Source organism: Labeo rohita, chromosome 15 (genome assembly GCF_022985175.1).
Source record: "Labeo rohita strain BAU-BD-2019 chromosome 15, IGBB_LRoh.1.0, whole genome shotgun sequence".
NCBI lineage: Eukaryota > Metazoa > Chordata > Actinopteri > Cypriniformes > Cyprinidae > Labeo > Labeo rohita.
In genome coordinates this window covers 28,958,924-28,976,458 of record NC_066883.1, presented here as the reverse complement: position 1 = coordinate 28,976,458, position 17,535 = coordinate 28,958,924, and the positions used below count along the sequence as shown (strand labels likewise).

The 17,535-nt window shown below is 30.8% G+C and overlaps 1 protein-coding gene across 1 annotated transcript in view; it reads left to right on the top strand.

Moving 5' to 3' along the window:
• nbeab (neurobeachin b) overlaps nt 1-17,535 on the top strand; it is a 366,342-nt gene that overhangs the window by 191,687 nt on the left and 157,120 nt on the right. Inside the window, exons 34-35 of the mRNA XM_051129640.1 lie at nt 11,879-11,943; nt 15,430-15,538. Of these exons, the coding sequence (XP_050985597.1) occupies nt 11,879-11,943; nt 15,430-15,538 (174 nt within the window). The remainder of the gene's footprint in view (nt 1-11,878; nt 11,944-15,429; nt 15,539-17,535) is intronic.

Sequence of the window (17,535 nt, the reverse complement as noted above, 5' to 3'; positions counted from 1 at the left end):
TTTATTATTATTATTATTTAATTATTTTATTTATTTATATAATATTTTTTTTAAATAATTTTATTTTTTATATAATTATGTATTTTATTTATTTATTTATTTATTTTTTCTGAATCCTTTGATAAACAGAAAAAGAACAGCACTTATTTGAAATATAAGTTTATATTGTAACAATTCTCAAGAAGCTTTTTAATTATCATTAATGTTGAATACAGTTGTGCTTTATTCATTTATTTACTTGGAAACCGTGAGATTTTTTTTCCCCCCCCAGAATTCTTTGATGAATAGAAAGTTCAAAAGGACAGCACTTATTTAAAATAGAAATGTATTTTGCAGTAATGGTCAAGATTTTTAATTATCATTTTTAAATTAAATTTTTAAAATCAATAATTTTAAATACAATTGTTTTTTATTTTATTGAATTTATTTATTTATTTATTTATTTTTTTTTTGGAAACCATAATATTTATTTATTTATTTATTTATTTCAGAATTCTTTGATGAACAGAAAGTTCAAAAGAACAGCACTTATTTGAAATAGAAATTTATATTGTAACTATGCTGTTTGTTACATTTTATTTATTTATTTATTTATTTATTTATTTATTTATTTTTGGAAACTGATTGTTTTTTTTTCAGAATTCTTTGATGAACAGAAAGAACAGCACTTATTTGAAAAGTTTTATTTCAATTTTTTTTTATTTTGTAATAATGGTCAAGAAGCATTTTATTATTAATAATAATAATATTGAATAAAGTTGTGCTGTTTAATTTGTATTTATTTATTTATATTTATTTATTTATTTTTTGAAACCATGAGGTTTGATACAGAAATTTATTTTGTAACAATGATCAAGAATTTTTCTTAATATCATTAATGTTGAATGCAGTTGTGCTGTTGATTTGTTCTTGTTTATTTTATTTTATTTTATTTTTATTTATTTATTTATTTATTTTTTGGAAACCGTGAGGTTCTTTTTTCCCTCAGAATTTTTTGATGAATACAAAGTTAAAAAGAATTTATTTATTTATTTATTTATTTATTTATTTATATCTATTTATTTAAAATAGAAATTTATTTAGTAACAATGGTCAAGAAACATTTGTTTATTAATGTTGAATACAGTTGTGCTGCTAATTTTTTATTTTTTATTTATTTATTTATTTTTGGAAACCATAAGTTTTTCCCCCCAGAGTTTTTATGAATAGAAAGTTCAAAAGAACAACACTTATAATTAAAATAAAAATTTATTTTGTGACAGTTTAAATGTCTTTACTGTAACCTTGCTGAAATGATTAAATTCTTAAAAAACAACAACAACAAAAAGAATCTTACTGACCCCAAACTTTTGAATGACGTTTATTTATTTCATATTTTCTGAAGTCATGCAGCAGCTTGAGGAATAGACTAAAATTTAAGTATTTATTCACCGTGCCCACACTTCACTTTCATTGTATGGAAAACAGCTGTTTGAACATCTAAAGACATGAGGATGAATAATGATTTCATTTTTGGGAACTATCTCTATAAGAAAAAGCTTGGAGCGCATCTGAACACACCCCACATCCCAGTACGAATCATGTCGCGGCAGGAGACGTCCTTGCTGCGAGTCCGACAACCTCGAGCCTTTCCCCTTTTCATCTCCACACTAATGCACCCAGACAGCGGGACGTTCACCGCTCGTGACCTTCCGACCCGCTCTGTTTCGCGAACTGTCACTTTTATGAATAAATTAGCGATAATCATCTTGCACTTTTTTATTTATGCCTCCTAATCACTGTTATTCATCTAAGGCCGCCGACAGCCGGTGTCTCTATCCAGTCAAGTGGCAGCGGAGGCCGCAGAGGTCGTCCGGGTCTGTTTCGTGTAGCAGCTTAAACATACATAAAGGATCTAGCGTGGAGCCGGAGAGATTTACCGATGGACGGCCTCCAGATGTCGGGAGCAGCTCTGAGCAGATAAAAGCAAAGCGCTCCCTCTGTCTCTTGACAGGTTGGATTGAGATGCTGCAAATTCTCAAGAGCCATTAAAGTTTGTGGGTTACAAAGCTGGAGGAGGGAGGAAAAAAAAAAAACGGGCTGGCTGAGGTGCACAGCTCAAGCACAAGTGCTACAACTACAGTTTTTTTTTTTCCTCCCACGGTTTTTGTGGTGCACATTTTTGGCTAATGACTGCATTCTCAGCTGAGTACGTTTTGGCAGGCAGTTTTGACAGGAGTGCTTGACAGCTGTGACTGGAATTTGGAGGCGTAGGTTAAAAGATGATTGGAGTTTGAGTGAAATTAAGTTTTTGGCTTTGAAACAGCATGTACTCAAGTTTTCAGTGAAGCAAGGAGGTGACTTGTCAGACATTGCAATCATAATCATGAGAGATAAGACGACCCATTGGCCTGTGTACTGAAAGGGGATTTTTTCATATTTTTATCCTCTTACATGAATCAAGAAAGCGCATAAACAATGCAAGCAGAAATATGCAAAAAGATCATAAACTTTGGATGGAATATAAAGGTCAGAGATGAAGTAGTCATTTAGTTTGTGGGAAAACACACACAGATGTGATCCGCCCAGAAATGATGAGGCTTTTTTCAAGGAAACACCTTCAGAAAATATGAAGGCTACTACTGTAAGCACCAATTTAAACTGTAAACAAATAAATATATAAAAAATTATAAAATGATTTGCTTTCATTTAATTGGCACCTTTCTTTCTTTCTTTCTTTTATGAATAGTTTAACGATTGATAAATAACTTAATTATTATTATAGTAGTACTTGAGTATTATTATAGTAGTAACCCTTGAAATTTTTTTTTAATGTATGTATAGGTATTGTTTATTATTACTTTCTATTTAGTTGACAACTTTATTTATGTATAAATGTATGTATTTATGTATTATTCAATGTATTTTTTATTTGTTTATTATTTGTTTTTATTTTCCATTTTGTTGACGTTTGAATTATTTACTGACTGTATTGATTATTTAGTATTATTATATCACCATTCATTTTTATTAAATTTATACGTTTGTGTGTTTGTTTATTTTATTGTATTATTGTTGTTGTTTTGTTATTATTATCATTTCTATTACGTTTTTATACTTTTATTTATTGGTTTGTTCGTTCAGTGAACTTTTCATTCATTCAACTTTTTATAAGTATTCACTTTTTAATTAATAATTACTCTAGTAGTACTTTATATTTAAGTAACTCTTGATGTATTTATTTTTTATTTTTATGTAATCTGTATAGTTGTTATTTATTACAGTATTACTTTCTATTTAGTTGACACATTTATTTATTTATTATTCAATGGTTTTTTTATTAATCTTTTTATTTTCTATTTTGTTGACGTTTAAATTATTTACTGACTATATTGATTATTTACTATTATTATATCACCATTCATTTTTATTAAGTTTATGCATTTGTGTGTGTTTGTTTGTTTGTTTGTTGTTTTATTTTATTATTGTTGTTTTTTTTTTGTTATTATTATCATTTCTATTTATACTTTTATTTATTGGTTTGTTCGTTCATTCAACTTTTCATTCATTCAACTTTTTATAATTAATAACTTTTTAATTAATAACTACTCTAGTAGTACCTTCTCTTTAAGTAACTCTTGATGTATTTTTTTTATTTTGATGTAATCTGTATAGTTGTTATTATTTGTTATTACTTTCTATTTAGTCTATGTATTTTTATATATTTATGTATTTATTTATAGTTTTGTGTTATTGTTGTTGTTTTATTTTGTTATTTTTATCATGTCTATTATTATACTTTTTATTTATGTGTTTGTTCATTCAGCTTTCCCTTCATTCAACTTTTTAGAATTAATTACTTTTTAATTAATAATTATTATAGTAGTACTTTCTATTAAAGTAACTCTTGATGTATTTATTTATTTATTTTTTATTTTTATGTAATATGTATAGTTATTTATTATTATTTATTATTTATTATATTACTTTCCATTTAGTTGACACCTTTATGTATGTATTTATTGTTTTTATAATTCTATGTTTTTTTATTTGTTTACTAATGGTTTTATTTTCTATTTAGTTGACATTTTAATTATTTATTGACTGTATTGATTATTAAGTTTTATTAAGATTATACATTTGTCTGTGTTTATGTTTGTTTTTTGTTTATGTTATTATTGTTGTTGTTTTATTGTATTATAATTTCTATTACGTTTTTATTAAGTTTATACATTTGTTATTTTTGTTATTATTGTTGTTGTTTTATTTTGTTATTATAATTTCTGTTAAGGGTTTGTATTTTTCATTTATTGATTAGTTTGTTTGTTTGTTCATCCATTCATTTTTTATGTTATGATTTTTTGAGGATTATTATTATGATTGTTTTATGTATTTATATGCATGTATTTATGTGTTTTACGTATTTATTCATTTATTTATTCAATCATAATTTTATGTACAATGTTTTACTTATTAATGTTTTTATTTTTTATTTAGTTGAAATATTGAATTATTTATTGACTATTGATTATTTACTCTTGCTTTCTGTTAAGTTTATACAGTTGTTTTTTTGTCATTATTGTTATTATCATTGTTCTTGTTTTATTTTGCATAATTATAATCTCTATTAAGTTTTCATACTTTTTATTTATTGGTTCGTTCATTCATTCATTCATTCATTCATTTATGCTATATATATATATATATATATATATATATAATTATTTTTTGGTTATTATTATCATTGTTTTGTTTTATTTATTTATGTATATACATTTTTGCTTAGTTTTCCAATTATTTTTCTCTAAACTTTTCTGTGGGCCCCCTTACGGCCCCTTGGGGCTCCCCGGACCACAGTTTGAAACCTCCTGTGCTAAAATACAAGATAAACTCTCCGCATCAGCTCATCAGCCCGGTGTGTCAGCTTCTCCCAGTATAAGTCCCTCGCTGGAGATGGCAGGCCGGAAGTGATCTTCTCTTTTACATAAGGGATCGCATTACCGCCTTCTGGAGGTACATGTCATCGCTAATGCACATCACATGGACGGCATACTCGTCTGAGCCCCCCAAAATCCCCTCACAATCACACTCACCTCCCACCGGGGACCCTCAATCTCCAGCATGAAGAGAAAGAGGAAAAAAAAAGGCTTAAAAGAAATGTGTTACAGTTCTAGTGCGAGAAGAGACAGCGGACGGGGACTTGGCTCTGTGTTTTGGCTGATGTCATTTTTCTTTTGGCAGGCCAGTGTGCCCCACATCTGCATGTATTTCCTTATTTATTTTTGTCACGTGGGTGCTGCTCTACTTGAGCGGAGGCTAGTGAAGAAGCACTGAGCTGAGGCGGACGATCCCAGGCGACGAACCGCCTGACTGCTGAGTAGATAATGAATAGTGGAGGAGAAATAGAGAGAGGGAGGCATATTGGGTCAGTTACAACATTTGGAGACCAGATGCGCCCCAGCGTTGTCTCTTTCTGCCTCAGTGAGGGGTAGTGAGGATGCTCACCAATGTGTGTGATTTTGGATTTTTTTTTCCCATCTCAAACTTTGATTTTTTAAAAATCTATTAGTCTATTCAGTTCGTCAGTTGTGCTCTGCAGTTTTACAGTGGCTCCAAAAGTATTTGACACTAAAAGGGATAGTTTAGCCAAAAATACAATTCTGTTATCAATTACTTACTGTCATGTTGTTCCAAACCTCTCTATCTTTCTTCTGTCAGTGAAAGGTGATGGGGTCCAATGGACAAAAACAGTTCTTCAGAATGTCTTAATATCTTCTTTTGTGTTCCACAGAATTAAATGACAGAAATTTCATTTCTTAAAGGGATAGTTCACCCAAAAATGAAAATAACCCCATGATTTACTCACCCTCAAGCTATCCTAGATGTACACTACCGTTCAAAAGTTTGGAGTCAGTAAGACTTGTAATAGTCTTTAAAGAAGTCTCTTATGCTCATCAAGGCTGCATTTATTTGATTAAAAATGAAGAAAAAAAACAGTAATATTGCAAAATGTTTTTACAATATAAAATAATGTTTTTTATTTTAACATACTTTAAAATAGAATTTATTCCTGTGATGAAAAGCTGAATTTTTATCAGCTGTTACTCCAGTCTTAAGTGTCACATGATCCTTCAGAAATCATTCTAATATGCGGATTTATTATTAGAATGATCAATGTTGGATAATATCAACAGTTGTGCTGCCAAATATTTTTTGGAACCTGTGATTTTTTTTTTTTTTCAGGATTCTTTCATGAATAACAAGTTTAAAAAGTACAGTGTTCATTCAAAATATAAATATTTTATAACAATGTAAATTATTTATTATTAACTTTTAATAAACTTTTAATTATTAACTTAATACATCCTTGGTGAATAAAAGTATTAATTTCTTTAAAAAAAAAAAAAAAAAAAAAAAAAACCCCAAACTTTTGAACGGTAGTGTATGTGACTTTCTTCTTTCAGACAGATACAATCTGGGTTATATTAAAAACTGTCCTGGCTCTTCAATGCTTTATAATGGCAGTGAATGGGCGATGAGATTTTCAAGCAAAATAAAGTGCTTAAATCCATCATATAAAGTGAAAGCCAGTCTTCTCTTGGATAATATCAAAATCTTCCAACATTTTCCTTTACAAATCCTCATTTTGTACTTTTAATTCGTGACCGGTGTTTTGTTTTGCTGTCTCCTCTGCGCTTCTGTGTTCATCACTTCTTATTAACCTCCCGGGTGCACTTTTTTGGGCTTCTAAATCTCAACACCCATTCACTGCCATTATAAAGCTTGGAACAGCCAGGACATTTTTTTATATAACTCTGAATGTATTTGTCTGAATGAAGAAAGTCATATACACATAAAATGGCTTGAGGGTGATAAAATTTTCATTTCTGGGTGACCTATCACTTTAAAGCCTCAATATATGAATTTCTGTGCATTATGCCACCAAATATCAGTGTTTCATTAACAATATTTATTTAGCAAAAAGAAGTTTGTTACACCTCAAATTATAATCTGTATATGCTATATATATAATGGGCTGCTGAAGATAGTCTGTTGAAGATGAGAAAATGACGATGATGAAGATGATTATTTGGAAGTGAGACTTCCAAGTTCTTAGTATAGAATTCATACAGGCATTCTTCTTTTTTGTTGTTTCTGCAGCCAGTTGGATAGAAGAAATAGCAAAAATGGTTTAGAAAATGTGGTTAGTTCTGTTATTTTTATGCCACTGTATATTACCAATTAAAACCACCCAACCACCAAAACGGCTGTATTTCCCAGCATTCCCTGTCATCAATGACTAAGTAATGCTTTATTTATACAGCACCTTTAAAAATAGTGTTTACAAAGAAAGTCTTTACAGAAAACATGAATGTCATAATATGAAACAGGGGAATAAAACAATTAAAAGAAAATAATATAGCTACAAACAGCGATTACTGGGGTTCAAGCGCTTAAGGCATTTAATCATATAGGAAAAAAAACATTACATATTATTTAGCAAGGCTGTACCCACCTACATCAGTGATTAAAAGCATTTTTGGCAAACCCAGGTAATTTACCATAGAAATATGATGTTTTTTAAATTTTTATGGCTGTTATAGCACCAGCTGTGATCCAATCCCCTTAAAAACTGTGCATGCTTGTTTAGAATCGTCTGTTGCATGTGCTCAGCAAAATAAAGTTTAGCACTTTCCTTTAGGCTTCATAGGATTTTGGGTAAATTTGGACAGGCCTCTTTTCTAAATGACCTCGTTATAGCTTCCCAAAGGGTAAATTTCAACATTTTCTGATAATTATTAGCCCAGAGAGTCCAGAGAATTGTACTGCATTGTTTTTTTTGTTTTTTCCAGATTAAGTAAAAAACCTATGACTAGTTTACAAAAGTAGTTTTTTACGTCTTCTCAATTATTTAACAAACGATTTGATTGACAGCAGTGATTCTAGAGGCAAAGTTGTCCGGAATGAGTAGTTCTGTCATATTATACGAACATTGTGCGTATGTGCGAAAAACCGCATGACGAAACAGAAACTCGTTCTGAATGACAAAAACTATAATGAAAATCTATTGACATTTTCGTCAACAAATAAAAACGAGACGAAAATGTTAGGGAGGGATGATTTGACAGTTTGACATATTGGATAAATTTGACGACGCAAAAGAGAACTTATTTCGATCCGGCAGCGCCTCTCACACAGTGCACAAGTACTCTTTTGCGTCTCATGAATGGAGAAATACACACAAAATTACGTTGAATTGTCCGTTTTGATGGCTACAGACGTAAACACTCTTGGTTACGTCTTATGTGAATGTAAATGGGACGTGCATCAGTTCATTGCATCTGTGCATTTGGTTTTAAAAGGACAGCAGTCTAATTTAGTTGCTATTGTCTGTGGCACTGATGTCCATCAAGCAACAAAAGAAAGACAGAAAATCACTCACTGCTTTTGACTGAATCCCTTTAGTATCCCTAATGAAGATTAATCTAATTTTATTTATATAAATAAATATGTCTGCTGGAAAAAATGAAGAATGTGATAAACAAGTAGTTATAAAGAATGCATAATTAGTCTATATAACTATTGGTATTTCATTGAAAAGAAGAACATGTTCTTGTTTCTTTATGAGATGTGGTTTCATTTAATTTTAATATAAAGGCGTGTTGCATCACAGCAGTTAAATCTGTGTCTATCATCATAAAACCATAATATCAGACCTATACAATGAGTTTGGTAATTTTAGAGAAATGCTTAATAAATGCATTACATTGTAACTAAACCCATTAGATTTTAGCCGACTAAATCTACTGTTGATTTAGTCAACTAAAATCTTATGATATTTAGTCGACTAAAACTAAAAACAATTCAGATGACTAAAATGTGACTAAAACTACATAGCATTTTAGTCAGAAGACTATGACTAAATCGAAATTAGCTGTCAAAATTAACACTGCACCCTTGAAAAATGCAATATCGCCCACTAGAGACTGATTTCTTTTCAATTTTTCTCAGACTTTTGGGTATGTGAGTCGAACAGGCCTGTTGAGTTTCGTTCCAATCGACGTCTGTTAACCCTGTTAACCCATGTTTTTTGAGATACACAAATGTCCTTGTAGACACTTGTGGCATTTCGGACCAAGACCACGCACACCGATCTTCATGTTGGAGAAATGGTTGTGCAGTTATAGCCGCTTTTATGTTTTTCCCTCTTATAGCGCCACCAAGTGGCCAAGCTCCATGATTTTTTTTTTTTTACTGTGACCTCAGATTCAACTCTTACATAAGTGTTCTGAGTTTGGTGGAAATATCTCATTTTGTTCAGGAGTTATAGGCATTTTACTGAAAGTGGCCCTGCCCGTTTTGAATGTTTTTTTGTGTCCCTTTGCGACGGATCGTGTCGCAAAAAAAATGTGAAATACCTCATGATCGAGTCTGAGGCATGTGTTTTGTTCGGCGTGAGCCAAGGATTCCGATGACATAAAACAGGCTGTGACTGGCGGTTTAGGAGTTATGAGCGATTTCATACTTTTGATCGTTGTAGTGCCCCCGTCAGGCCGATTGGGCTGAGCATTGGTCACATTGTCAGGGGTGTGAGTACTACCATCCCTCCAAGTTTCAAGTCTCTATGGCTTACGGTTTGGTCTGCACGATCAGTTTTACGTGGAGATCGCTGGTGCGTGACCATTCTAAAAATTACTATAGGGTTTCAGTGCTACGCACTTGAACCCCTAAAAATGCTCGAAACACATAGACAGTCTGTATAAAATGCTTAAAATACCATAATTCTCAGGGGAATCGTTCACATCCATCCCGAGTGGCTGTTCTCTCACCATGGGACAGGGGAATATTTTTGAGGCCCACTTTTTGCAAATGCCCTCTTTCCTTTTGAACTTCAACCCATCTTATGCTCTTCCCCCTTAACTCGTACCTTAGAGAGCAAACAGGAGAACAGAGGAGAATTTCCCATAGTGAGAAGCACGACTGCCTTTTAATCATCTCCAGACCCGTGCCTTGTGTGTGAGAGACAGTGGAGGAAGGAGAACCCGGGAAACGGGGAGAGGGAGGGCGTGAGACGTTCCCTAAGGCCTCAAAAGCGCTGGAGGCAAGGCGAGAGGGCCGGTCTCTAGACGGGGGTCTTCGGTGATCTGTCACTGGGTGCTCACAGGGAGGAAATGGCTGTGTTTAAGGGGCAAGAGGATACAGTTTCATTCAGCAATTATATCTCTCCTGTGTTTACGGATCTGTGCGCAGAGGAAGAAAAGATGCTTGCACACGCACAGGGCCGGGTTCCAGGCTTTTTATGGCTTTGGCTCTCGATCGCGTAGACTGTATGTGACCTCAAAGCCATCTTTGCTTTCTCAAATACATAGCAATCCAATTTGCTGCGATCACTATCGCTGGATGTTTCATTTAGGCTTAACATGAGACTGTAGGAGAGGGATTTTTGTGTGCAGATGTTTTTGCCACTGGTTTTATTTTTATTTATTGTTTTACAGATGTGCTTCAATCCATTTTTACCAGGACTTTTTGGATCTAACCCTAAACGAATTCTCTTGCTGTCATGCTCATTTTTGTATATCCTAAATGCACAGAATTAAATAATATTTTTATACTTTAGACATAAAATACGTTATGATTGGAAATAGACAAAAAAGGTAGAAATAACACCACAACCATATGTAGATAGATAGATAGATAGATAGATAGATAGATAGATGATAGATAGATATCAAAATGTTTTTAAAAAAATTTAAATATGATTATTATAGTTGAATGTTTAAAACATTAAAACCAAGAAAGAATGAATATATATATATATATATATATATATATTACATTAAAATATTAAATTATACATATGATTGTTATAGTTAACTGAAACTGAACATAAAAAAAATCAAACATTAAAATAAAATATCAAAATATAAACTGATTTTATTAATAATAGCACTGATATATAATATTTAGAATATAATAATATAATATATAATAATATAATATTTAGTTAAACTAAATATAATATTTAGTACATTCAGTAAAATGAATGTAAATATTAATTAAAAAATATTAATTAAATAATTTATATATATATATATATATATATATATATTATATATATAATTATATAATTTTGTACCATATTATATTAATTGTCAAATATTAAATAAAAAACTAAGACTGAATGTAAAAAAGTTTAACTTTAAATTTGTTTTTTAAAAAAAATATTATCTATATTATATTACATTTAAAATATTAATATATATTTAGTTCAACTTGAGCTAAAATAGTAAAATTGAAATAAAAATGAAACTAAATTACATAATAAATTACTAAAATGTATTTTTAAACCTATATTATATTACATTGTAAATATTAAATTATATAAATTATATAATAATAATTAAATTATATATATAGATACATGTATAGAGTTAGCTGAAACTGAATGTAAAAAAAATGAAAAAATGTTAAAAAATAAAACATTAAGATAAAATATCAAAATAAAAACTGATTCATAATATTAATAAAAAATATTAATAATAACACTGATATATAAATAAATATAAATATTAATTTAACAACAAATATTAATTAAATATTATAATTTTTAGAATGTCCTATTAAAGTTTTAGAAATATAATGGTTAATTAATTAATCATGAATTGTAACATTTTAAGATCAAAAGTCTGGGTCCAGTAAAACATTTAAACGTTGGTTTAAATGTGACTTTATATTACAAAAAAAAAAAAAAATTAAATTAGTTCAGTCAACACTAATGGATTTAACTCAACACTTATTTTTGGATATACTTTTTCCCCTGTTGCACAAGCTTTTTTAATCATACTAATGAAAAAGGAACACAATCCACATATTAATGACAAATATTTGTTTCTTTCAGGAGTGGCAGAACTCCATCCAGAAGAACGCTGGCCTGGCTTTCATTGAGCTTATCAACGAGGGAAGGTAAAGTCTCACGTCTACTCCTCAAACACCATTACTAGCTCACACATCACTATAGCTAATGTCACTTTAAACTGGTTACCTAGTGCTGGTCTGTTCTCGTGTCGGGTTACCAGACATTTCTGAGGCCGACTAGAAAACAGGGAGGGAACCAGATTAGCCCCTAAGCCTCTCGTTCAGCTACTGTGACTACAGTCTGTGTGTGTGTTTTGTGTGAAATTGCTTGACCAGAGTGGAAAATATGCTGAGATAAGCATAGAGAGAGAGTGGCTGAATAAACCTGCTGATGTACTTCCTGTCCAGAATGTGTACAGTTTTTTAGTCATGCTGTTTTTTTTTTTAGGTATACTTGTATTTGTGTATGCGTATGTCTGTGTCCATGTGTTTGTCAGGTTTAGGCTTTGAATCATTGTTGTGAAGCTGATCCAGGGCGGCTCAACCTGCACACCCATCTGCTGACCCATCTGTGCACAAACACACACACACATTTGGACAATAAGCCTGAGTCAGCAGTGGTAGTCGCTGTCCAGGGTGCTGGTACATCAGTCATTCAGGCCTACCTGTCTGTCTGTCTGTAACAATGGCCCTTAGAGATGTGCCTTTTCGTATTCGGAAAGGCACGGAAAACAAATAACGCGTTCTACGGAGCCACTAAAGAGACATGCTAGCAGTGTAAGGAAAGAGTAAGGAAAGATGACTGATAGCGATGGCGAATGATTTGCAGATCCTGAGCACCACTGACAAACATCTAATCTTGTAAAACACGTTAAGTTCTGTCGCTCCGTAGTAAACAGAGTACGTGTGATCATGAATCGTGAAAGTGAAAGTAAAAAGCGAGCGCACATTTAAAAGCAATTTTAATGCCTCACATATTAATAGCGGCTCACTGATGCCTGCAGTTAATATGCAATATAATTTCCCAACAATATAATTGCAAGAGAAAGCATTGAAATATATTTTTCCTCTCATCTCGTATGTATTCCCTGTAGGGGTTCCATAGTACACATAATTTCTTTTCTGAACACAGTATTTGGTTTCTGGTATTCTGGTTCCTTCAAAAAAAAAAAAAAAACTAATACATTAAGTAAGGAGGCACTAAATTGATCACAATTGTGAAGGTTTTACATTATTATAAAATAGAATTAAATTAAATAAATAAGTAAACACCAAATCAGTATAATAAAATGATTTCTGAAGATTTCTGTGACAGAAATATGGAATAATAGCTGCTGAAAATTCAGCTTTGGCATCACAGGAATAAATTACATGTTACAATTTAAAATATATTTAAAAAGAAAACAGTTGTCAGTTATTTTAAAGCTGTTACAGTGTTTCCCAAAAATGTGTTTTTTTTTTGTTTTGTTTTTTTTTTTTTTTACAGTTTTTGATCAGATAAATGCATGTTTTTGAACTTCCTTCAAAAACATGAAAGCATCCTAGTAATTAGTGTAATTTTATTTTATTTTTATTTTTTATTTTTACAAAAATGAATGCATATGTATAAAAATATAATAATTATTATAAATTAGGATTTTGATATATAAACATGTTGATTGAAATATACACTGCTGTTCAAAAGTTTGGGATCAGTAAGTTGGGATCATTAAGATTTAAGACATTTACTTGATTAAAAGTACCGAAAAAATAGTAGTATTGTGAAATATTATTAAAGTTTAAAATAATGGTTTTCTATTTGAATATATTTTAAAATATTATTTATTCCTGTGACGCAAAGCTGAATTTTCAGCATCATTACTCCAGTCTTTAGTGTCATATTATCCTTCAAAAATCATTCTAAATTGCTGAATTATTACTTTTATTATGAATGCTGGAAACACTTGTGCTGCAAAATATTTTTTTAAACTTGTGATTCTTTTTTTAGGATTTTTTGTTGAATGAAAAGTTAAAAAGAACAGCATTTATTCAAAATAGAAATCTTTGCTATCACTTTTTATCAATTTCATACATTCTTGGTGAATAAAAATATTAATTTCTTTCTAAAAATTAACTAACCACAAACATTTAAATGATATTGTTACAAAAGTTTTCTATTTTAAATAAATGCTGTTCTTTTTAACTTTTTATTTAATAAAGAATCCTGAAAAAAGTATCACCGATTCCAATGAAAATTAAGCAGCACAACTGTTTTCAACATTGATTATAAAACAGCATATTAGAATGATTTCTGAAGGATCACGTGGCACTGAAGACTGGAGAAATGATGCTGAAAATTCAGCTTTGCATCACAGGAATAAATTACATTTTAAAATATATTCACACAGAAAACAGCTAATTTACATTGAAATAATATTTCAGAATATTGCTATTTTTTCTGGATTTTTGAACAAATAAATGCAGCTTTGATGAGTATAAGAATCTTCTTTAAAAAAAAACAAACAAAAAAAAACATAAAAAATCTTACTGATCCCGAACTTTTGAACAGCTAATTATACTTAAAGTTTTATACATATTTATTTTTAAAAATAAGGCACCTAATGGTACTGTAGGTCTATCTTTCAAGGTTTATGTGAGATCACTGAAAAAAAAAAAAAAAACATATATGGACAGAATGAAGGTGATTTTTCTTCCAGAAGCCACCGATTACACTCCATATATTCACTAGCTAGTTTATTTAAACAATTTAATGAGACTAATGTTGTGTTTGGCCTCTTTTGCTTATGTTCTAATAACAAACTAACTTACAAGTATTAAAGCACTGTGTAAAACGTGTGCTTGTGGAGTTATTTCTGAAGAAAATGCAGGAATGTTCAGCCTCAGAGTGTTTATATAACAGCCTATTCCAGTTTATTTAGATACATCCAGTTTTTAGTAGGGCATCTGTGATTTATGAGCCACACCATGTCACCGTTTGGGACGTTTGTGACCCCTGTGCCACTGATTTGGAGCCCCTGTTCTGTTTCACTCTCACTCTCATATAAGTCATCGAGGCTGCAACTGTTTTAGTCTTTTGGAACCCTAGAAATACTCATTAAATGTTTTAACACACTCTTCATATTATGATGACTGTGTTTCAACTTCTCTGGCAGTACTGAAGTACTGAAGTCATGCCCTAGATTTAAATTTGAACCGTTATCATGCTGAGAATGAGGTTGTTTAATTTTTTTTTCTTCTTCCTCTGAGCTCCAAATGTTATTTATTGCTTGTCATCACTTAAAGAAGCATGCACATTTGAATGCTATACCAGATTAAAGACCCTTTGCGGGATGAGAACGGAAATTTACGCTCAGCATTACGTTTAACGCCAAGGTTCTTGTTAATTAAAACAAAGCTGACTTAATGATGTGTAAAATGACAATTAACGCAAAGTAACCTAGATCCCATAATAAATGAGTGATTGCGTTTTCTATAAGGGTATAAAAGAGAGAATTGTGGGGTTGATTGTGTGTGACATGCAGATGTGTACTTTATGTGTGTTTAGGGACTGACTGAAGGCCATTTTTTAAAATTCCTGTATTTTCTTCATTCTAGACTCCTTTGTCATGCCATGAAGGATCATATTGTTCGAGTGGCCAATGAAGCAGAGTTCATTCTCAACAGACAGCGAGCCGAGGACGTCCACAAGCATGCAGAGTTTGAGGTAGGTGATGTTTTTACACCATGCATATCAGTTTATTTAGATATTTTTCTGTGTAATATGAATGAATTAAGTAGATAGATCTGCTAAAACACAGATTATAACCAATCCCAGATCAGAAGTCTAATCACACACTGAATCCATATGAAACCTAAGCAATCTACAAAGAAATCTGTTTTTGCGAATCCGATATAACACGAGAGAAAATCTGTAGTAAAGCCAGCAGTGGGGGAGGCCCATAATCCTCTGCTCATGTCTCCTACAGGGGATTAAGCCACATATATTAGCTCAGTACTGAGAAATTTAATAACTCTTCCCTAAATTATACATAAGCGCCCTCTGAAAAGTAAGGAACAATGTTTTGCGATTGTATTCATGTCTCATTTTAAATTATTAGCTATTTCTATCAAGAGACAGAAAATGTTCTTTACACTGGTATTTCTTTCTGTTAAGGTTTAGGTGGAAGCTCTGTTAAGATCAGTATATTTGTCCTAGTATGAAAAGATTTAGGCCACATGCCTTTTTGATTTGATTTGATATTGACTGTTCATAATAAAGCCTAATATTTTTTTAATTAAAAAAAAAAAAAAAACTAATAAATCTAATAAAATAATATTACATTAAAAAAAAAAAAAAAAAAAAATATATATATATATATATATATATATATATGTATATATATTAAAACATTAACCAAAAATATGATTAATTTTATTTTAATTTTATTTTTTGAACTCCAAAAAAAAAAGGATAAAATAACATTAAAGTAAATTAAATAAAAAAATACTCTGTAGCAAAAAAATATATTTTAAAACATAAACCAAAAATATGATTAGTTTTATTTTGACATGTAAAATGCTAGAAGACAGGATGTATTGTGAATATAATCATGGCTGAAGGGGATTTAATGTAAATTTGAAATATTTTATACCAAGTACAACTGCTATATAATTATATTTAATTATTTATTTTATTATAATTATGTATAACTATACAAGTGAAATCCCTTTAAAGTGTTCTTTCCTTTTTTTTTAAATAAAATAAAACTCTAAATAAGAAACTAAAACTGCCTGCAGGTGGCGGTAAATGTTCTTATGAGTCATTCATTCATTTGATTCGTTCAAACGGCTGATTCATTCAGGAATTCAGTACACAGCTCACTTTATGAATGGGCTTTTGAATCATTTGTTCATCCGATTCGTTCAAAATGCGGATTCATTCGAAAAACCAAACACCGCTGTGTTGCTCGGAGATGCACAACAATTCTGCTGTGGCTTTATAAGTAATACTTTTGTTGGCAAAACTGAGCAAAAACAGACAATATCATGTTTAAAATATAACACAGTATTAAATTTACTGAACTGTTGTGTAAAATCACATTTGGGACAAACAGCACTCGTGTGATTGCTCTCGCTGCTCGCGTGATATCGCTTATCATATAAATAAAAGACAAAAAACTCATACAGGAGCCTCAATATCTTGAATTTTAGGGCATAACTGCATTTATGGCGGTGTTGCCCTGCATCATATCAAAGTCCGTTTCTATAGTCTTTGATCAAGCTTGTCATCAGCCAACTGTATGGACTTTAAGATGATGTATAGGTCTGGGGGCTGGGCCAGTACATTAACTGTGTTAAAATATTTTAACCATGTTATTTTTTCATAAATAATTAATTATGTTAACACTTTAAACTGACAGGCCTAGTTTTAATGCATTATACTTTCAAAAGGTGTAGCAATAAATAGCATTATAATGTATTATAACTGTGGTTATAATTACTCATAAAATCATACAATGCATTATAAGGTGCATTACAATGCATAATTAATGCATTAAAACAGCTTTTATAATCCATTACACATGAAGGCTTTACCAGAATTTCTACAAAGGAAGAAAACAAACAATTTTCTATATTACTTGGTCAAGATGATGTTTTAGGCTTTAGTCGTGACTGATTTCACAATATAACACAGTTCTTCTACCTCATACCTGTAATATA